At 49.9% G+C, this 22,586-nt stretch overlaps 1 protein-coding gene across 2 annotated transcripts in view; it reads right to left on the bottom strand.

The window, feature by feature from the left end:
• The window catches only part of SCN8A (sodium voltage-gated channel alpha subunit 8), a 111,670-nt gene that overhangs the window by 4,545 nt on the left and 84,539 nt on the right, over positions 1-22,586 (bottom strand). For both annotated transcript variants that reach the window (XM_026501841.4, XM_026501840.4), the window contains exons 18-25: positions 21,912-22,066; positions 18,632-18,805; positions 13,312-13,434; positions 7,216-7,500; positions 5,318-5,371; positions 4,718-4,855; positions 3,608-3,712; positions 721-991 (exon numbers count right to left, since the gene is read on the bottom strand). In XM_026501841.4, the coding sequence (XP_026357626.2) occupies positions 721-991; positions 3,608-3,712; positions 4,718-4,855; positions 5,318-5,371; positions 7,216-7,500; positions 13,312-13,434; positions 18,632-18,805; positions 21,912-22,066 (1,305 nt within the window). The remainder of the gene's footprint in view (positions 1-720; positions 992-3,607; positions 3,713-4,717; positions 4,856-5,317; positions 5,372-7,215; positions 7,501-13,311; positions 13,435-18,631; positions 18,806-21,911; positions 22,067-22,586) is intronic.

The raw sequence follows: 22,586 nt of genomic DNA, 5'->3' as shown, positions 1-22,586 counted from the left end.
TGTTAGGTTGAAGCAAAATGTCACACCGTTGCCGTTAAGATCCGATCTGAGTTCCGCCTCTGCCACCTCCTAGTTGGGTGACCCCGGACACACAGAAGATTAAGAAGTAGCCTGCTTCCTGGGCTGTCACAACCATCACATGAGATCACGCCAGTGAAGAAACTCTCAAACTATGCCTGGCACACAGTAAAACCTCAGTAAAACGAGCCCTGCCGGTCCCCACCGGAATATTCTTAGACTATTTTCGTTAGTATCCAACCTCACCATCTCTTACCATTCCTTTTTCCACATTATACTGTTACTGCAGCCATAGTTCTTTTTACCTTCCCTGTTAACTTGAAACTCTTGGAAAGCAAGAGTCAAATCTATATCATTTTCCCCACTTCGACCAGGGAATTTATAACCCACGACGACTGTGAACACTCAGGAGAGACTCAGTGACCACGTGACCTAGTGGGCAGGCCCACGAGACGACTTAGAGACGCCCGCGGGCTTCCGCCGCGAGAGTCCCGGGCTTCCGCCGCGAGAGTCCCGGGCTTCCGCCGCGAGAGTCCCGGGCTTCCGCCGCGAGAGTCCCGGGCTTCCGCCGCGAGAGTCCCGGGCTTCCGCCGCGAGAGTCCCGGGCCGGCGCTGCGCAGCCGTGGGACTGGCCGCTCTCCCGGGAGCCCCGCGCTCAGGGCCAGTCCGGAGCCCTGCGTCCTCCCCGCCCGTCCCACTTACCCACAATGGAGAGGATGACCACCACGAAGTCAAAGATGTTCCAGCCGATGGTGAAGTAGTAGTGCCTCAAAGCAAACATCTTGAGCACACACTCGCAGGTGAAGAAGATGACGAAGACCAGGTTGATCCAGTAGAGGATGTTCTCCATCTGCTTGCTCTGCGTGTCTGTCTCCACCATCATCGTCACCATGTTAAGGCAGATGAGCATCATGATGACGATATCGAAGGCTTGTTGAGTGACAAAATCAAAGATGATACCTTGGATCTTGTTCTGGGGGCGGGAGGGGGAGGAAAGACACAAGAGCGTTCGTGAGAGCCCGGCTGAGCGGACCGTGGACGTTGCCATCGCCTTTGTTTGTTTGTTTGTTTTTTTTTTTAAAGATTTTATGTATTTATTTGACAGAGAGAGAGCACAAGCAGGGGGAACAGGGGAGGAAGAAGCAGGCTCCCCACCGAGCAGGGAGCCCGATGTGGGACTCGATGCCAGGACCCTGAGATCATGACCCGAGCTGAAGGCAGACGCTCAACCCACCTAGCCACCCAGGCGCCCCCGCCATCGCCTTTCTTTTCTGTAACCCTGGCCGGCTCTGTGCTGCTGCTCTGGCAGAATGTCGGGAGCACGGGCGGACCCCGACACCAGTGCTACGTCCCCAAGAGTTTTCTGACACGGCCGCTCTTCTCTTTCACATCTATGCCATCACACGCGTCTGGACGTCTTCCGGCCTCGCCCACTGCTCCTGTTCGGCCTCTTGCCGGCCATGTCTGCCCTGCCCGCGTCTCCTCTCTCCACACTGTGTCCCCAGGAGAGCTCATCTATTCCTACCGCATACATAGCATCCGTGTACTTCAGTTTCTCAAGTTCTTTCCTCTGAATTCCTGTGTTGCTTTCTCAACATCTCTCCTTGTTGATTCATAAGCATCTCAACCTACCAAGTCCTTCCCCTGCCTCTCACCCAAACCGCTCCTCCCCGTCTCAATCATCCACCCAGTCTCCAAGCCAGAAACGTGAGGGTCACGCTTGTCACTTTCCTCTCCCTTGTCGCCCACCGCAGGCACTGCAGGTCCTACTGATTCTCCTGAATTCACCCACTTCTTCCCGCTTCTGTTGGCCCTCCTCTAGCCCAAGCACCGCCATCTTCTATCCTGACTTCTGGAAGAGTCTCTTACCTACTGTCCCTGCTTCCTCTCTTGCCTGCATCCAGTGTAGTCTCCACACAGTAGCGAGTGTGATTATTTAAAAACATAAATGGATTACATCCCGCTTCTACTTAAAACCTTTCAACAGTTTCTCATTGGGCTTGCAACAAAATTCTTATTGCTAGCCTGGCTTAGAGATGCCTCGCATGGTCTAACCCAGCTCATCTCATACCCCTTCCTCTAGCCCATCACCACCTGGCAACACGATGCTTTCTGCTTTTACAACCTCATTTGCTTTTCTAGGATCTCCTCCCCCAGCATTCTGGCTCCTTCTTGTCTACCCAAGTAGACCCTCAAGTGAGGCTTTCTCTGACTGCTCTATTGAAGTAGATTCCCTGCCCCAAGCCTCCATATTTTTTGTCAGGCCCTCTAGTTGTTTTTTCTCACAACACTCCCCATTGTATAGCGGTGGTTTGCTTATTTATTATCTCTACCCCCTGCGTTCTAAGCAACCTTGACAACAGTGTCTGAATTGTGTCCATCACTTTGGGCCTAGCGCCTGGAACATAGCAGGAGATCTTTAACTGTTTGCTGAATGAGTGCTGATCACTTTTTATTAATGTTTCCTGCCACGTTCAGGTTTTATATTTAGAATAGAAGAAAATACACTCAGGTTCCTATGGGTAAAGGACTGAACAGAACTTCAGAAATGTTAACCCTCTCCATTCTCTTTAGTCTTGTTTCCATCACAAAATGGAAGCACTAACATCAAGGAAATACCCAAAACATTCTCGTTCTTAGGAGCTCTCTGATTTTTTATTTATTTATGTATTGTGAAAGAACCTAGGCACTCAAGCTGGTGCTTACTTTGAGGACCACTTTCACTTGCCGGCTTTCCAACTGTTCTGCGGGGCCTGAGGCCTTCCTTCCCCTCAGAAGTTGGTGAGGCGGGTATGCCAGGCCCAGGGGGTGGCACCAAGTAGGGAAAATGCTCGAGGACTCCTACTCTTGAGTCAAGGTAGCTCTACTTTTATTTTTACAAATTAGACTGCCAGGTGAGCTTTTATTTTAAGAGTTGTGCTGTTTTTAAAGAAAAAGTTACTTTCAAGGAAAGTTACAGAAAGCGGAACTTGGAGCCTGGGGGTCACGTCCCCTCCGCTGGGTGGATGGCTTCAGGAGCAGAGCACCTCCTCGGAAGTGAGAGGGCAAGCACCAACAGAAGGGCAAAGCAAAAGCCCAGGGCCCAAATCTGTGTTACAAAAGGCCCAGTTCGAGAGAGAAAATCAGGACATCAGACTCCTACTTTCACTCTCTTCTACTCCCACAAACAGCCAGGGTACTGTCTTATCTTGCAAAGACTTACTTGCTGGGTAGAGAGCTGAGAAGACAGTGGCCACATCCTATCTTGCACTGGTAGGAAAGGGACCAGCTTTCATTTTCACTTTCCTCTGTTCATTTTTAGTGGTCTCTTAAAACACCTTTCCACCAGTGCCAGAGCCAATGTGGTTATAACAGGCTGATTCCCCACTGCTGCCCAAGGAAGTCTCAGAGGAAAGGTCAAGCACAAATATAAAAGCCATCCCCTACCTTAGTCCCTGTTCTGCTGTCTCCCCAGATCCTCTGAACGGGGTGGCTAGGAGAGGACCAGAGGGCACAGGCAGCCCGTCACTTGTCCCTTTCTTTCCTTAGCAATAACCTTACCAGTGTCTTCACCACAGGGGGTCTCACTCTGCCCTCAGCCTGCACTCACCAGGGGGCGGGGAATGGGTTTCTGTGGTTTCTTTGAGCCCAGCTTTTTCATGGCATTGTAGTACTTCTTCTGCTCTTCGGTCATGAAGATGTCCTGACCTCCAAAGTAAAGGAAGAAAGAGAACGAGCAATTACAATAGGCTCTCACATCCTATGGTTTGGACCTAAGGTTCAACCCAAGGAACTGAGGGGGGACTGACCCCCTTACCTTTCCAGAGGTCAGTTTAGCTAATAGTTGCCCCATAATGAGGTAGACCTGGGACAACTATTCTAATTCAAAGAAACACCAGCCTTTGTCTTCAGCTTGGCATTCCTGAGGTCTGCCAGGGGCTAGGCACAAAGGAAAGGGACTACCCCACTGTGGGCCCTCAGGGAAGGGAACACTGGAGAGCAGAGATGCTGAGGACAGTTGCAGCTCACTGGTTCACACATTTTTTTGGACCTGCTTTCCTGACAAAATTCTAAAGAAAAACATTTTTTAAACAAAAGGATTTTCAAGTCCTGGTTATTGGCCCATTTATTTCCAACAGTATTAAAAATTCAGAATCCTGGCGCAAGAAAACAACACGGGGAGCTCCTTGACACAGACTTGACTTCTAAAATGGATGACAAGTGAGTGCTTCAGTTTGTTTGGGAAAAATTCTTAACCATCTGGAAGGAGTGAGGAAGTGAACTTTCCAAGGATGTCTCTCAAGTCCCAGTTTGCTAGTGGCGCCCCGGGATTCCCAGCGGTAATGACAAGTCTAGACACTTTCTACCTCTTGCTACAGTTATTCAACTGCTGCTTTCCTTTTCACCCGTCGCTAGACCCTCTCTGACCCTGCCTCCCCCTGGCGGGATGCCAAACCCAGCAAAGGCCTCAAGAATTGCTAGTACGGTTGGTACTAGGAAATTGTTAGTGTGGCCTAGGAAATGTGGTAAACCACATACTGTGCAAGCCAGCCCCGCACAGAAGGAGTTGGGGGGCGCTAATGTAGAGTGGGGCCAGGGCCGCAGTGAGGGGATACTGTGGATTTTAGAGAGAGAGGCATTTTCTTTCTAGAGACAGGGACAGCAGGGCCTCCCATCTGAGCTGCGCTCTGGCCGCTGGCGCTGAGGGGAGGAGACCTATCTTTTTCTTTTGTTGATTGAAGTTATCGATGATGACACCAATGAACAGGTTCAGGGTGAAGAAGGAGCCGAAGATGATGAAGATGACGAAGTAGATGTACATGTAGATGTTGTCCTCGTACTTAGGCTGCTCGTCAGGCTGTCGGAGGGCAGGAGAGACAAGGACAATCAGCTCCTCGCGTGGATTCGCGGGCCATTCTGACGCGCCGTCGCCACCAGCCGTGACTGCCCACCGGAACGGCAGCCCTAGTTCTCCGGGCCCGGCTCCTCCTCCACCCTGGCAGGCCCTGGCCGCCTCCACTCGGGCGGAGAATGCGAATGGCGGGGCAGGGGGAGGGGAGGGCTGTCAGCTCAGAGCCACACGTCTGCCCCTGCGCCGAGGAGGAGACGCTCCGCTGGGCCCAGGTGAAAACCAACGGCCCGATGACCCGGAGCCCAGGTAAGAGAGGGAGGACTCACTGAGAGGAGGAACGGGAGCCATAATCGATCGAACAGGCAATACGCGTCCTAACCCCCTTTCCTGATCAGTGCCGCCATGCTGCTTGCTTCTAGCCATCTAAGAATGTTAGGAAGGTTGCGGTTTCGCCAGGCTTGTCCTTACCTTGCGGGAGTCCACAGCTGCATACATGATGTCCATCCAGCCTTTGAAGGTTGCCTGGCAAACAGAGTCCGTCATTAGCCTGTGCCCGTGAGGGGGTTGGGTGCGAGTCTGGGCAGGGGGCTCAGGCGCCAGGCTCAGGCTCAGCGCGAACACGAGACAGTTGGGGCACGGCCTCATATGGACATAGAATTTTCTGTTAGTTAGCACGGGTCCCGAGGGAGCTTTGTCTAAGTCCCTAAAAATAACATCAAAGTTTGGCAGAGAAACATGTTGACAATGGTAACTGGATCTATACTCTCACAAGAGATCTTCAAATGGGCCTGAGAAGGTTGCCCGAAGCCGGGGCAAACTCGTATTTATGAACGAGTGGCAGGAATCTACTGAGGGTACTGAGAACTTAGCCTACCACTGACGAGTCATTTTTTACAATGGTGTTAGATAAGCAACGGGCGTCTGAAAATTTCTAAGTTGCAGTTAAAAAACAAAACAAAACAAGGCCAGAACTTTCCTCCCCCTACCACCCGCATTCAGCCTATGGCAACGGCAAGCCTGACTCCATCCCAGGCAGCCCTTCCTAACTGCGCTCTTCTTCCATCTCCTATACTCGCCTGACTTTGGAAACAAAGGAGGTTAGCAATTCAGTGTCCTCTGTTTTCTTTTTGTCCCATTTGTTTTCTTTATTCAACCAGATCCAAAGTTTTTTTTTCAGGGCACGGGTGGCTCTTTATTCATCAGATGGCCTCGTAGCGCCAAGCACAGCACCCCGTGCAAGGCGGGGCCTCTGAATTCAACATCTAACTGGCTGATTGATGTGCACTGGTCTCCTGGAGCTGCTCCAACTCAGATTTAATTTGCGGGTCCAATTTCTCCAACTGGGATAAAACAACAAAAGGCTCTGAAGTAGGATACAGTTCATTCTATTCACTTTGCCTCCTAATACTAGCTAACGGTAAGTGCTTACTATCTGTAAGGTCAAGTTGCGAGCTTCCCCTGCGTTACGGCATTCAATCCTCCCAACGACTATAGGACGCAGGCACAGTTGTAATAGGAACAAAAATACCTAATAGCAAAATACCATTAGTTAAGCACTGCTATGTGCCAGGCATTGTTCTAAGACATTTTAATAAATTACCGTGAATCTTCTTAACAACAGTGCAAGGTATTATTCCCGACATTTAACAGACGAAGAAACAGACTTCGGGAAGTAGAGTACTTTGTCCAGGGTTACAGATGCAATAAACATCAGAGTGCGGCTCAAACCTACAACTGTCTGACTCCAAAGCCTAGGAGCTTCCAGTGCATCATCCTGTCTCGTCAAATGGTCCAAAAAATTGGTGAGAGTGGAAGAGAAAACTAGACGCGACGGTATGCGACGTAACTAAACCCCTTCTTACTGCGCTACGTTAATCTGAGACCTTTCTCTGGGGGCGGGCGGACGTGAGTGGCGGCATCCTAGCACGGCCATATTCTTCTCTTTTGTTAACTTAGTGTAGCTGTTAGAGGGGATTATTCTGCTAAATCAAAATTCCCATTTTTTTGGTGGGGGTGGTATCTATGCACTTACCTCCTTCTTCTTTTTCTCCCCCCTTCTCCTCAAATACATGCTTTGTCCTGGAGAGAGAAGGTGATCTCTCTGCAACTTTCTTACGCTGCGGGAATCTATCGGCTGCTGAGCAGAACTCTGCTCCTGAGCATAGTGAGAGATCCCCTTTGAGGGAGGTCTTGGAGAATTCAGAAATTCTCAGGAAAGCTGTCTCCCTGGAACTGGTTTGGGAAAGGACATTGTTCTCTGCGACCTAGCAGGCGTCGTCCTGATTCTGGATGTAGGAATGAGAAGGAACCGCATGCGACCTCTGCCAGCTGAGCTTCGCAGGACTGACAGAAGCAGCGATGCTTACCACTTGCAGGAGCGCCAGGTAACCTGCCCCCACGTTGTCAAAGTTGATCTTCACGTTCTTCCACCTGATCTCTGTGTTGTTCCCCTCCATGAGCTTTTCACACTCAGTTTTATTGTTGACATCTTCAATATCAAATCGGATTTCAGAAGTCTCATTAAAGCAGTAGTGATACTTTCCCGCAAACAGGTTAACTCCCATGATGCTGAAAATCAGCCAGAAGATGAGACACACCAGCAGCACATTCATGATGGAGGGGATGGCGCCCACCAAGGCATTCACCACCACCTGCATTGGAAGGGGGAGGTCGCTGAGTGTTGGCAGGAAGTACGGGCAAGCATACTCTTTTGATTTCCAGGAGGGGAATGACACTGTGTGGCTTGTTCGGACTACAAAAACGTTATGTCCCTTTTGGAATGAGGGTAGCTGGACAGATCCACAAGGAGGACCAACATTTTCTAAATCTCTAAAATACATTTTGAGAAATACTAGTAAATTCCATAATATTTATTCCATCTAACACGAATTTCCCTGCCCCAGTTGACCTAGGTCTTCTCTTCCAGGCTCCAACCTGGGACTGAAAAAATTATTTCTTAGTCTCCCTCCTTGCCAACTCATAAAATACGCCCCCATGGGGGAAATCTGATTTCAAGCTCACCAGTCGCCTTTCAACAGACATTCCCCCTCTGCAAAACAAGGTAGGATTGTTCAAAATCACAGAGAACTACCCTTCGGGGTTAGCAGGGAATCAGTCAATGGTACACAAAGTCTCGTTTATGCAAGGCCAGTTTTCTTGTTTCAGGCAATAGCTGAGCATGCAGATTTTGCAGGCTCAATAGGAAAAAAAAAAAAAGCTATATTCCCTCTACCAAACAGAATAAAATAAAATCCGAACAGATGTATTTTTCACTCAAGGTTCATTATTCTTCTTCAGCCTTTCGTTTTTTTTCCTTTCTGACTTTGTAGGCTTCTAAATCTAAGAGTTGCCCCTGTTTGGCTAATGCTGATTGATGTCTCTCTGCTCAATCCAGGGCTGGCCTCGACTCTTCACAATGTATTAGAAATAGGAATGACTTATGTTTTCTGGAGAGTTCTGGGTTAGATCGTTGCTCTTGAAACCCCAAAACCGGCATAATGTTAAAAATCACTGACTGCGGTAAACTCAGGAATGAAAAAAAGGCAAAGGGAAAAAAAAAACCTTCAGGAATCAAAGTCGTTGGGTTGTTTTTAACTTTGGTTTTGATTCACACTACAGGTGAGAGTAGCTAGACAACACTTCCACTGTGGTGGGAATTTTCACTAGAGGAGTTCAAAGGGCTTACAAAAATAGTTTTTTGGGGCGGGGGAGGGGCACAGAAAATAAGACTGGTGTTCATTCTGCCCTGATTCTCACTTGCTGTTGTCTTAAGTGGGACTGCTAAGGCCCAGAAAGGTGACCCTAAAATGGGAAGAATGTGTCTTCCTTTTTCTAATATCCTAGGAAAATTAAAATGGAGTTAAAATAAAAACAATGATGTAAACGCAGCTTTCTAATGTTTTGTTAGAAGGAGGTGAGAAGTATCACCGTGTTCCGGCATCAGTGCCGGCAAGAGGCAGGACACATTGCCAATACGCACAGCATCAGAAGGGCCCACAGGGCTGTGCTGTGGAAGGAACGCCAGGGGGCAGCTCTGGGCTCTGTTTGAGCCCCACTTGGGGTCGGGTTTTCCTTATCTTCTGTTCTTGCCTTAGATTGCAATGTCACTGGTCGGAACACAGGGCCGAGAAGAACTGTTCAGTCCTATATAAAAAAGGCAATGATATTCTGCTAAGGAGTCACTCTTCTTTAGATTAAAATACTAGTTTTGTGTTTCCCCAATTCATATATGAAGGCCTTTAGACTGAGAGGTAGTTATTTCTTAATTCTTAGACCAAGAAATCTCTTCTAGATTTAATAGTGCTGTCATTAGTGTAAAATGATTATCCTTTAACTGTTCATTACTTTGAGGGAGGAAAGCCAGAATATCTGAAATTTGGAAAATCCTCCATGTTATTTTGGAGAATGATTGATTGATTGATTGACTGATGTTACCAAGTCTGTCAGGTGATCAGATTAGAATTTTGCCTCCTCATTCTACAGTTGCTCACCCTTTGGCAGAGCACCGGAAAGCAACGAAATGTGCAAGAGAACAGGCAAAAGGAGGATGAACCACAAATGGAATAATCATTTCTCAGGCGATGAGAGAATAGATTATCAAGATTCAAAATCTCAAGTCTATGTGACAGCGTTTTGCAGCAGAGCTTAGGTAAGAGGTCACGACCTTCCATTAGACCATCACAAGTGGCCCCAAAAGATTTGAAACCTAGAAATGCTTCTGTTTATGTCAATTCAGTTCCTCCTCTAGGAACTCTTCTATCTTAACCCAGTCTGACCTGTCCTGCATAGTGTTACATGTGACAGCTAAATATGGGGTAATATTTATAGCAGGGAAGAATAATTGGCTAATTAACTGAGTGACCTCTTCCCACTTTTATAGTCGTAGATCTGATCAAAAGAATCAGTACGCAGAAGTATTTACCAAACCTTGTTCTCTGATCTGTAGGACACAAAAATCCTATAAAATCCAATGTACTTATACGATGTAAATGTACTTTTGATTAATTATAACCAAAGAAAAACTTCTTAGCTTAGCTTTATGAATAAAACAGTAAACAGGTGATGAAATATACTAATAATTCTTCCTGGCTGTAGACATTAGCGAATAATGAAAATTGTTTAACTGTGCTCCATATATAACAGTCATCGTGCTGATATGCTCAGCGACCAAAGGGCAAGAAACCATGCTTTCCTGAACTCCCATACTATACATAGGTGAGTGTAAATGGCAATTCGAGTTTCCATAGGCAGTCACTTTGTGAATTGGTCCCTAATAAATCTCAAGTTATTCTACATTGCTTTTAGTTATGATAAAATTCATTGTTCAAAACTAGGTATAGAAATATTACTCCAAGATTGGGTCTAGCAATCTAGAAAGTTGCTTTTTTCAATGGACATTTATACTTAATGATTGCTTCAAACCTCACTTAACTGATGAAAAAATTCCAATGGATACTAGTTCTTAGAGCGTTGTTGTCTTCTCATAATACCTAGAACATTACTGTTCATTAAATGCTATAAAATCTGTCAAATGGCTTTTAATATCTGGCAGAGGGAACATGGCTTTAATGGACAACCATGTACTGACAATCAACAAAAAGGCATGCATGCTTCATAGCATTATAAACCCTCAAAAATGTAACAGCACAGCACAATCTTTAAATGAAGACTACTATGGAGGAGAGGAAAGCAAAGAACTACATTAGGCGTTCCTTTGCCAATAGCATGAGTGTTTCAATTTTCTGGTGTTTGGTTTGAGGAAGGAGAGAGGACGATCTGAGGTCAGTGTCCCAGGACAGGCTAGGGCCATGTGTCCCCTCCCAAACGGAGGTCCAAGCCTACCACTGGAGCAGCACAGTGACAGTTGAGCCCGCCTGCATGGATGGTGGTCAGTTTGTGGAGAGCTCGTATTGAACATTTTCTAAGGGTAATCGCTCAGTGTTGGCATACAGAAGAATCCAAACCAAAAAATTGAACACATATGGCCCCGTGGAAAGGTGTATAGTTAAATAAAAGTCAAATAAAATGTGTATAGTTAATCCTGTTGATCGCTGGGAAGCTGACTGTTAGCTCAGGCAGATTCGATCTTGCTTCCTGCAGCTAGGTACTCTTCCACAGGGGGGCTGGGAAACAGGGCAGGAATGGGTCCTGAGCCCTCTCCCCTGCCTAACCGGAAGTGGTCAATGCTGTTAGCTGACCGGAGCCAACCAAACCAAGGAACACTCCTCTACCAGAGCTTCCCTTACTGAACACTCATTGTTTGAAATCCTGGCTTTGGGGTCGAACTGGTTTTCGCTCATATTATCTTATTTGAAAAAACCTCGATGTAGAGGTTTCATTTTCTAATGCTTTTTCAAAGAAAACTTTCTGATCACCACTTCTGGACCTCTGGGTCCCTAACCTACTTGAAGGTTGGCAACTAAAAGTTTTTGGGGAATGGAAACTGGGAGTCCAAGGAAAGGTGAGGAAAGGGGGAGGGGCTGAAGGGAAGAGGTGTGTGAGTCCAGATGACTCAAATCACTTCCTCAGGAGCAAACTGGCCCCAGCTGGTCACCAGGGGCGACTTCTGCCAAGGGCTGGCAGAAATGAGCATCTGGGTGGAGAAGGTTAGTAGCAAGTGTCAGTTGGGCATTTTTTCTTGGGCTTTCTTCAGGTATTCCCAGTCTGGCTTTAGGAGGTCCCAGATCACTGCCGCCAGCTGGGGAGGAGCACAGGCTACGGAGGCGGCTACAGTGGGCCCAGTACTATCTTCCACGGCCTTCTCTGACTCCTCAGTGTTTCAGTCACTAACACAGATTGTCAACGCTCTACACAGAACTGATAGGACTTAGGAAACAAATTCACTAGCCCTTTCTGAAAAAAGTGGGAAGGTGGGGGAGGGGAGAGCACGTCTCAGGACCGCAAGCCGGCGTCCTCTGCAGCAAACGCTCTCCCCCTGCATCTAGCCTGCGCCTGACAGTGACCTCCCCGCACATGCTCTGAAATCTCTCTGCTCTCTGGGAGAAAGACTTAGACTCCCAAGTTTTGCTTTGTTTTTTAAGTTGAAAGAAGTCTGTGTTGCCGCGGCCCTGACCTTCCTGCAGACGGTTTCGGGCGGGCTGCAGAAAGCAAAGATGCGGTAAACCCAACCGTGACTGTGCTACGGGAGAGACACAATGGGTGGCGCAAGGCATTTGTCTGAAGGGACTAACAAAATACAATTCCCGAGGCGCAGGGAGGTTCTCACCCTCCTGTACAACCGTGGGGAGTTTCGTGGAACAGTGGCCACGGATCACAGCGGAGGAATGGATGACGCAGTGCTGTCCTGGTACCTACTTGCTCCAGTGAGTCTGGCTTCCCGGGGACCACTGGAACCCTTTAACTTTTATTCCTACATTCTGATGTTTGCACATTCAAAAACATATCCTCTGGTTTGCTCTCCTGCATGTATTCAACATCTGAACGGAAATGAGTTTTCTTGGTCTCCTTAAGTATAACAGACCTCTCTGATTACCACAGGACAACTATTAGCACTAGAAGCCAGTTGCCCACTTGGTTTTAGGAAATTGACTTTGTAGCACGTCTCTGTGTGTGCACACGCACATGCACACACATGCAGTTTTGTTTTGTTTTTGTTTTTTTAACCAAGAGAGACAGAAAAAGGGCACCAAAAGAGGGAGCCTCGTTTCTAAGCTGGCAGGGTGACAGCACCTTGCCCTCTCTGGATTTGGGTGGAGTATCACCAAAGCAGGAATAGCAGGTGTCAAGAAATTTCAGGAGATCTAGCGGAGAAGTCATCTGGCATCATAGCTGATTGGTATTTGGCGGTGTCAGGATAGGGGACCACAGAGCGTGGGTGGGAGGGTGGTGAGGAGGAAAGCTTTGCTATCAGACAGAGGCTGCCAGTCCTTACGGGACTGGGCTGAGAACAACAAGGTGCAATAAGAGGAATCAGAACAGAAAGAAAAGCATTTCTTTTCCCAGGGCCACGCCAAATTCGGCTCCATTCCCAATTCCAGGCCTGCCATCATGGCTTCCAGCCCCTTCTCAGCTGCGTTCTCAGGGACGGCCAGGCCACAGTCCCCACCTGGCTGATGCCCGTACTTGCCCTGCCTGCGGCTGCTGCTTTTCAGTGGGTCTGTGGGTTACAATTCCCCTTCTTTGCACCTGGTGATTCTCCCTATTAAATCAACAGCCCAGAAAGCCGCCCCGAGTGCTACAGGTAAGCCAGGCCAAATGAGAATAGCCAGCGTCAACATGTTCTGCGATGGCACGCTGTTGGGGTGGGGCCCATATTAATGTGATGAGGCAGCTTGATGCGACCCCCTCGCACGGGGCAGGTGCGGGGGCAGAGAGTGGAGGATCAAATCAGCAGCTGCATCACAGATCGTGTCTGAATGATCTTCCCACCGTGTGATCGGTTCTAGCATGCGTAAACAGTTTCCATCGGCATGCAGAAGGATCAGCTGCTCTTAGTATCTTACCCTCATCCCTTCAAATCGTGATAAGGCTCTTAAGGGTCTCAAAGCTCTTAGGGTCCTAAGGGACTTTATGGCACCTAGTTCCGAGTAGCCCAGGGCATTAGCTATAAGGCTGACTAAAGAGACCTACACGGAAACAGAAGAGAAAAACAAAAACAAAAAAGGAAACAAAACAAAACGAAGAAAAACAAGAAAAGAGGTTCCAGAGTGTTAGAATGAAGCCCCTAGCACTGATTACACAGATTGGGCCCCCCAGGGGGAGAGTGGGTAACACCAGCTGCCTACTTCAAGCTGGACTCAAACGACCTGAAAGGAAAGGAGGTTGAGAGGCAGAAGAAAAAACACAGGGGGAGGAGAAAATCGGGAGGAGGAGGCAGAACAGACATACAGGTTGGCAAAGGGAGGAGGCTGAAGGGAGAGGGGGAATGAGGACGTTCCAGTGGAAGGAGAGGAGCCTGAACAGATGACAAAAACCTTACCCTCGCCCTTTACAGCCTCTGCAGCTCCCAGAAGTTGCCATTAAATTAAGCCAGACAAATCTAATGGTACCTATGGAAAAGAATACAGATAAATACACACACTCCACACCAGCCGCCCCTCCTCAGCTCGTCCACCACGGATTTCCAACAAGGACAAGCTCTCTTGCTCCTGGTTGACAAGAAACCATTTGCTGGAGAATGTGATGGGTTACCACATCGACAAAGGAAACGTACCCAGTAAGCGCCACAGCTGGCTTTGCCGTTCCCGAGAAGGCCAGAACCCAAGGAAGCAATTTCTAGACAGAGTTTTGGCTCCACAAGAGCACCCCTAAGCAGTTCTTTCGTCTCTCCCTTCAACTCGAATAATCCTTCTGTCTTTGAATTATAACTGTGACTCCTTCGTGAGAACTCGGGTGGGTCTGAACACTGAACCCATACTTCTTATAATGCCCATTCTTTCTCTCCAGAACGGCTCAAAACTAAATGGCCTCAGGTCTGTCCTTTCCAGGACCGTCCTCTACTCTCGTGGTTAGAAAAACAGCTGGAAGGATTCTTAGAATAATTTTATTCCCTGATGGGCACATTGAGACCCTTACACAAGGATCTGCCCAGTGTCACACCGGCAGTTGGGGAGCCAGAAATAGAGACCCACCCTCCTGATTTCCAGGCCAGAGCTCCTTCTTCCACAGACAGGTCACCTCCCCAACCGGCAGGTAAAAGAACCCACGAGAGGATTATCGGTATCTGAACAATCTGGAGTTGACTGTATTGCCCTGCTGGGGAGAACGTGCAGGTCTCCAGGCCTGGAGTCGTGGTGGTCAAATGCCTTCCTGCTCTTCCGGAGCCAAACTCACCTTGTTCTACCAGCGCTCTCCGAGCAGTTACCATGTGGTCCCGTAACACTGGAGGCCAACTACACCGAGGGCTGCCTGGGCCTGACCTGACAGGCCTGCCTAGAGTTCCCACCAAAGGAAACTACCGTTAGCGGATCAAATCCTGACATGTCTGGGCTCCGGGTTTCTTGGAGCAGTCTCCCTGCACCACAAATTCTGGGACAGGTTAAGATGTTCCCATCAATCATTAAGTTCCCTCTCCTGGAAAGTGATGGTTACAGATCTGCTTGGCCTAAACTGATATTTCGAGGCAAATTTAGAGGAGAGAAAAGGAAACGACCTACAGCTCAGTTTCATTTGTTGCTTGTTAGCTCTAGCTGAGGGCTTCCCTTCTTTGATTCTGTATCTCTAAGCTGTATAAAACCTTTTTAAAAAGAATTTCTTTTCTTTTTATAATGAAGCAGCGGGACTGACAGGAGTGGACATAGAATGTCCGTGACCTAGTGAGGGAAAGCCATGAGCAGGCTCCAGGATTTCAATTTTTAAAAGGGGCGTGAACCTTTATCCGTGCATGGACTCATAATCCCTCAGTGCAGGTATCTTCCCTGGAGTCCTAGGCAGTATTCAAAGCAAATCTGGAATTAAAGCCTGCCCTATTATTGAAGGGTACATGCTTCAGAGTTCAATTTTTGTCTAAAACAAGGGTCTCAAAAGGTTTCTGACACACAGTGGCACCACCCAATCACTTTTCCTCCATTCGTCACCATCAGTAAGAATCTACACGGAGGTGTGTTTTGCTTACTGCCAAGTACAGCCACCTCTTACCCCCAAATAAACTACAGTTGCCAGAGTCTTAGTGAGGCCTCCACAGGTACATCTGAAGGTGAGCCACCCCATCCTGCCCAAGCGCCTGAGTTCAAAATACCCTCAGCCTCATCCTATGCCAGCTAAAGACTACAAAACACTAAGCTTTGAGGGGCGACGGGCCCCACGCACGACGGGCCCCACACAAAGCAGGGAGACCCCAGCTCTTCGGGAGGGGGGGTTAATCTGATAACAAAGAGGCCTGAGGCGGGAAGAAGGACGGAGGTACAGTTGCCGATCCCGAGGTTGGCTCTAACTGGTGCCAAGATAACGTGCTGCCCAGCTGATCAATCTAGCCAAGGTCTCCCAAGCCAGGGTCGGCAAGGGTCCTAGGGGGGCTACTGCTTAGCAGCTGAGGGCGCTCTCATAATCCTCTGAGTCCCCATGTTAAACTTTCACTGGAGGTAACCAGGCCACCGCTGCAAGTATACTTTAAGGAAAGAATCAAACCTGGAAAAAAGAAAGGAGTTGAGGGGAAGTAAAAATTCAGGGTATCAATGGCTGCAGGAATGGAAAAAAAGGGAGACACTGGGTGACTTTTTCCCAAATGATGTGAACATTTTCAGACGGAGAATGTTTATAATAGTCTGAATTCAGGATGTGTGGTCTCTGAAAGTTCCCGTCCCTGGAACCGGTATGCTGGCTGACCTCCGGTTATGATGGGATAAATTTCCCTGGGGGACAGAGGACAAAATTCTTCTACAGGACAAGATCTCCAGTGCAGCCAAGGACCTGAGCAAAATGAAACACTGTCTCTGTTTGGGAATTACGCGGCTTGTAAGCAAAGAGAATTCACCTTGGAAGTTGTCCGGATCATCCACGTGATTGTAAAAAGTCCTCTTAGCAGCTTTAAGGGGCAACACGGAGGAATGAGAATCCATTAGGGAAACAAACATGGTGATAAATAACAGATTTGGACACATAGTCACTGGGGGATGAGACAGGAAGAAGGGAGTCTCTCAGAGACGGTGCTAAAGTACCTGAAATTTACACATGCTGGCTATTCGACGATGCCAGAGGCACTAGACAGCAACAACCCTGATGGCTCCGGCTGGGCAGGTGTCAGCTGAGCCTTCTTCTCCACTCCCAACTCAGGAGTGGCAAACAGTGCAGCCCCAGTACGGACTGGGGCTGCTCCCACTCAGCGCACGCTGCTTTATTCTGTGATTATTTGTATGCATGTCTCATCTTTCCAGGCCCTTAGAGGGAACTGTCCATGTCTTCTGCTCTCTGTATCCCCCACAACTCCTGACAGGAGGCTTGGCCTGTTTGTGGGCGCTCAACAGATATCTGATACTCAAGGCACTGCAGTGTGCAAGAGAAGTCGGTAGATGGAAGGGTCCCGGGAGAGCCCTGTTCCCAGAATGCTGGATTACTGCAAGGCTGGCATCAGGCCCGAGTGGTCCTGCAAGCTGGTGTGAGCGCCTGAGGAGCTGGGGCCATGCCTGCCCGCCCCTGGTGACCCCCTACAGCTTCTGGGACAGCTCTGCACCGAGACTGGTATTTGATTTCTGTTTGTTGACTAGTGACTGGTACAGTGGTGTTCTTAGGAACTGCTGTCAGGGCTCGAGGCAATGTAAGAATCCAGCAACTCCCTCAAGCTGGGGAATTTCTGGATTACTGCTGGCTACATGTCTGTCTCATACTTTCTATTTCTCTGCCAGCCAGTATAAAAAGTGATAAAAATGTGTGCTAAATAAACGGTGATATGCAGGACGGTCAATGCTTTTCTCAGCTTATGTGGGTACCAGGTGTCCTGCTCTGTAGGAAGAGGTCTGGCCCAGTGTCCCTCTAGTTCTCTGGGCCAGACCCCAAGCCCATTCCTTAATTCTTCGAGCTCAAGCTTTCCGCCTGTGGGAGCAGAGCCCTGCCGTCAGCAGGGAGCGCGGCGGCTGCTGAAGGGAGTGGTTTCAGCGCTCCTGTTGGCGCCCTCTGGGGCAGTACCTGTTGGCTCCACTTTAAGGGCAGAGGGTGACTTCCTCACCTCATCTGGGCATCCTCCTAAAGGCCCGATTTCTGAAAAAGGAATGCAAATAGGAGCAGAGTGACAGCTCCCAGAAGGAGTCATTAACCACGGACGCTGGAAGTCGCAGACGCTGTGTAGAACGGGAATGCATTGACAGAGCAGGGATCGCTGGTGCGGAGTGCTGGGCTCCTGTCATCTGACAGAGGCTTCCAGAGGCCCTCTCTAGGTAGGTTACTACACAGCTGAGGAAACCTATGTTCTACAGGTACCCACCCAGCCTCCGAACAGTCCATTCGCTCAGGAAATAGCTGAGCAGGAGCGCTCAGCAGGACGTGAATTCTCCGTAGGCCCTGGTCCTGAAATTCCCATTCACCCTTTCTCCCAATGCTGATTTGGCTAGAAGAAAAGAGCTTTAGCAATTACACAGAACAAGCAGCATTCATCGCAGTTAGAAAAGCCAACAAGGAACAGGGGCTGGTGGGGTGAGAAACAGAGATGATCCAGCTGCCACCCTGAAAAATAACACAGGAGGTAAAGCCTTCAGGCCTTGCAGATGGTCAGAGGCCACCAAGCCCTGGAGATGGTCTTGGAACCTGGAGGAAAAAAGGATTCTCTTAAGTTTGACCACCATTGTGGAAATGGCAATGGGGGGGGGGTTATTTCGGTGTGAACACCACCTCTTCTGGGTAGACCGACTTGTTCAGAGGAGTCTGGTATGAAGCCTTGAGTTGCTGGAAGTGTCCACAGGAACAGTCAGCGGAGAGAGCCTACCAAGATCCGCCCCCCACACCTGTACCCCAGCAGCACCCACCTCACCCCTCTCCTGGCACCAGAAAGAGGACACCCTGCTGGTGTGGGGCAAGAACCTTCTTGTTCCCAGCCTCATAACAAGGGGGGTTGGCACCAACAATTCCACTTCCCATTCCTAATCTCTGACTCTTCTAGGCCAAACCACCAGAGCACAGAGCTGCCTGGTGAATCCCTAGAGCAAATGGAGGGACCTCAGAGCTCTCTCTCCCAAAGTTAAGATCGGAGCGCTCCGACGGGAGCTCTACCCAAAACTACACCTACATCTTGTCCGACATCCTGGCCCCCCAGGCGACTCTGGCCATTAGAGGAAGGGACATGCTGCTTTTGCTTTGCTACTGCGAGGGGTGGGAAGTAGAAAGCGGGACACGTACAGCCACGATGAGGAAGTCCAGCCAGCACCAGGCGTTGGTGAAGAACTTGACGAAGCCGTACGCCGTCCACTTGAGCAGCATCTCCAGGATGAAGATGTAGGTGAAGACCTTGTCCGCGTACTCCAGGATGGTGCGGATGGTCTTTCTCTGCTCGATGTAGATGTCCTCGAAGGCCTGAAAGAGAAGCAGCGGCTGCCGAACGTGCCCGCAGGGAGGCAGGCAACCGGGAAGGTCGCCACCCCTCGGCAGCTCCTCCCCCTGCGGCGGGCCTCGGCTCGCCTTCCTGTCCCTCTGTCCCCAGCCCCTGCTGCACGTGGCTTCTTAAAAAAACTTTTACTGAGATACAATCCATATACCCTCTGATTCAGCGTTTCAAGTGTACAGCGCGAAAGCTTTCAGCGTGGTCAGGAGGTGTGCGTCCGTCACACGATCAGGTTTGGAAACCTCTTCATCCAACCCAGAAAGAAGCCCCCCACCTTCTAGCTGCCACCCTGTGGCCTCCCTGCCTCCCACGAGTCCCAGGCAACCACTATGCTCCTTTCCGTCTTCCGATTTGCCCATTCTGGACATTTCGTACGAAGGAACCAGCGCTATGCGGTCCCCGGTGACTGCCTTCTCTCCCTGCGCGCGGTTTTCCGAGTTCGTGCGCGCTGCACCCGCAGCAGCGCGGCCTCTCTCTCGGCGGATGAGTAAGACTCCAGTGCGTGGCTGTACCGCAGTCTGCTTACCTTCCTCACCGACCGGCGTTCGTGCGCCTACGCTCTGGCTATTGGCAATAGCGCCTCTCTGAACATTCACGCACTCTTTTTTACACGGCCACGTCTTCACTTCTCTAGGGTCTAATGCCCAGGAGGGGAACTGCCGGCCCACATGGTAACTTTGATGCACCACCAAACGGCTCTCCAAAGTGGCCGCACCATGCTAGACTCCCTCCGGCAGTGTACGAGGGTTCCAGCCTCTGCGTGTCCTTGACAGCACTCTATGTTTATACCATAAAATCTCTTCTCCCTTCAGCCCCCGCCACAGATACAGGGGGAGGGTCACAGGGCTCGGAGACACTCAGGTGAAGAAAATCTTAGTCCGACTTTCTCTCTGGAATTCCTGAAGGAGGTCACTCCCTGCCGTGAAGGGACGAGCATTCCCACGACTGGGGGGCGGGGCTGCGGAGGGGGCGGGGGGGCGGGGCTGCGGGGGGGGGCGGGGCTGCAGTGGGAGAGAAAACTGCAGGTGGAACAAAAGTCCTGTGTCCTGCAATGGGAGGCCCTGCTCCGGACAGTTCTGGAAGGAAGGACAAGAGCAGGCTGCCGACAGACACATTTCCAACATGGAGGCACACGGACATCAGGTGCTCCAGGTCCATCACTGGGCAGGTGGGGAGAGGTCATGGGTCCATAGTCCTTCTCTGGGTCTTGGTACAAATAAACCCCCTTTTCTCAGTGAAAAACTCAACAGCTTCCGTGTCAAGTTTCCCCTTACCTCCCTTTGGAGAGATTCATTCTGTCATCCAATACATGTGAGATGCCCAAGACTGAGCTCCCCCCACTGGCGGCTCCAGCCCCGCCCTCTGAGTCCCGTCATAACCCCATTCTCGGCATCTCTCTGACATGTCAGCTATGGCTTCACTTTGCTATTCTTTTTTTTTTTTTGGTGGGGGGGAGAGAGACCTGGAGTGAGCAGAGAGTAGGGGTGAGGCGCAGAGGGAGAGAGAGAATCTCAAGCAGACTCCCCACTGAGCCGAACACAGGGTTTGATCCCACAACCCTGAGATCATGACCTGAGCCTAAATCAAGAGTCAGCGCTCAACCAACTGCGCCACCCAGGCGCCCCTTCGCTTCGCCATTCTTAGGTCTCACGCCTGCTAATCGCACAGGGTCTTCATGTACTGAGCCAAGTACCCCCGTCTTATTCGTCTACAATAAAGAAAAACTGTCAAAGGTGAGCAGTAAAGAAAGTTAAAAACTTTTGTTTCACTGCTGCTTTTATTTTTTGTGGCGACGAGAAAGAGAAGAGCCAGAAGATGAGGTGTGTTCTCTTAATTCTGGGTTTCTGTTTACTAGATCGCCAGTCACAAAACACCTTCCTCCCCACGCTGGCCTGAGTCCGGCCCTCCCTTGTCTCGAGGGCAGAGACTGTGCTGTCCTCTCTCAGGGGCCTGCACCGCACCTCAGTGAGAACTGGGGGAATGCCTGTGGAGGCAATAAAGGCCCAGGGCAGGCAGGATAGTGACTCCCCCTCGCTCAGATCCAGGCTACCAAGCCAACTCTCCAGCCTCCTGCATTTGTCCAGCCGCTTTCCTGCATAATCCCCCCCTCGTGTCCCCCACTCCCCATGGACTCTTCTTTGCCACCTACTGCCTCCATTTCAGCTTCTCTGATTCGCCTACCTCACCAGTTGGTGAGAAACTTCTCAAATCACTGTCAGGATCCTTAACACTAAATTTGGGGCTTCTCTCTTGCTATTTTCTGCATCCAGATTAGGCTTTGGTTCCATCTCTACATGAGTGTGCCTGCTTTCTTTAAAAGCATTTCGAAAATTCTGCATTCTCCAGCTTTCCCTTAACTTGAACAAGGAAAATGTGCAGCACCTCTAAGTCCCTCCTGTCCTCAAATCTATCCAACTGGGGAACAGCTCCCTCACCCCTGGCTATGTCCAGGTCCCCTCAGTTACAAGCCAGCTAAAATGAAAGCAAATGCCCAGATAATTAGTTCCAGCAGGGGAGGAGGCTGCGTGTTCGGTGTCCCCTGTGCCTCACTGATCAATGATTAAGTACTTACGACTCTGTGAATATGAACAACCTTTACACCAGAGACCTGGCTCTCTAAGTATTTGCTAATGCCACGGGTTCTCCCAACCAGTTAGGGTGTGAGGGGAGATGGTGGGTAGGGGAAGCCAACCTCTCTCCTATTTGGGGCAAGTGAAAAGTAAAGAACAAGATATTTGGGGTATTAGGTGAGAAAGGGAAGTTCATTTTAGGAAGTTGCTTAGAATGGGGCACACTAAGCAGTGAAGATAATTAATTTGTGCTCTCCTCCTGATAGAAAGGGGTCTCAGACGTGAGAAGGGTCATGCTGAGTGTAAGGAAGATCAAGATGTGGATAAGTGGATTCTAATCCTAAAGGCTCAAAACAGCAGCCCAAAGCACTTAGGCAGACCATTATCCTCGGGGCCGCGGCCACCTGTGCTCTCAGAGAAACTGGCCTTGGGCCCCCTCTGGTCTCTCCCACTAGTCCCCGCAAAGCCTTCCCAGCCCATCCCTCCCCGTCCTCTCCCCTGGACTCACCAGGGCACCGCTGCTGAGCAGAATCATGAAAATGATGAAGGTCTCAAACCAGTTGTGCTCGACGATGAGGAAGCAGGTCTTCCTCAGGATCCACCAGGACTTGCCCAGCCCTTCTTCGATGTTCACCTGGCAGCATTTGAATCGCTGCACACAACCTGGCACCAGCGGGAGAGGCGGGTCAGCCCGAGGGAGCCCGCCCAGACCTGCCCTCTCCTCGCTCTCCCAGGCCCCACCAGGCGCTGCCCCACCACACAGCCCGGAGTACAGCGCTGAACCACAACGTCTGACTCAGACATGGAGGCCGGCAGGGCTGGGGCTATGCTGCAAGGCTACCAGGGCAAGGCCCTCTGGAGTTGGGGAGATGTCCTATAAAGAAGCAGTGAGAGGGAGGAGAAAAGGGTAGTTAGGAGGCAGACACAGCCACGACAGAACAGGCCTTGCTAATGGCAGGTTTTAGGCTGATGCCAAGAGAAAACGGACACAGAAACGTCTGAGAACAGAAACTTGCTACAGGTAGGAACCAAACAAGGGAAACAATATCAACTCCCCTCAAAATGATGAGGTAGGGAACAAAGCTCCTGAAGATGGCCACGGAGCCCCCCGCCTCAGCCCACCACCGGCCCCAGCAGAAACCCGTGAGTGGTGCCAGGGCGGCAGTCCCACCCTTGTCCTTGC

Source organism: Ursus arctos, unplaced genomic scaffold (genome assembly GCF_023065955.2).
Source record: "Ursus arctos isolate Adak ecotype North America unplaced genomic scaffold, UrsArc2.0 scaffold_26, whole genome shotgun sequence".
NCBI classification, from domain to species: Eukaryota; Metazoa; Chordata; class Mammalia; order Carnivora; family Ursidae; genus Ursus; species Ursus arctos.
Note: the sequence above shows the minus strand (reverse complement) of the source record. Positions and strands in the feature narration are given on the sequence as shown.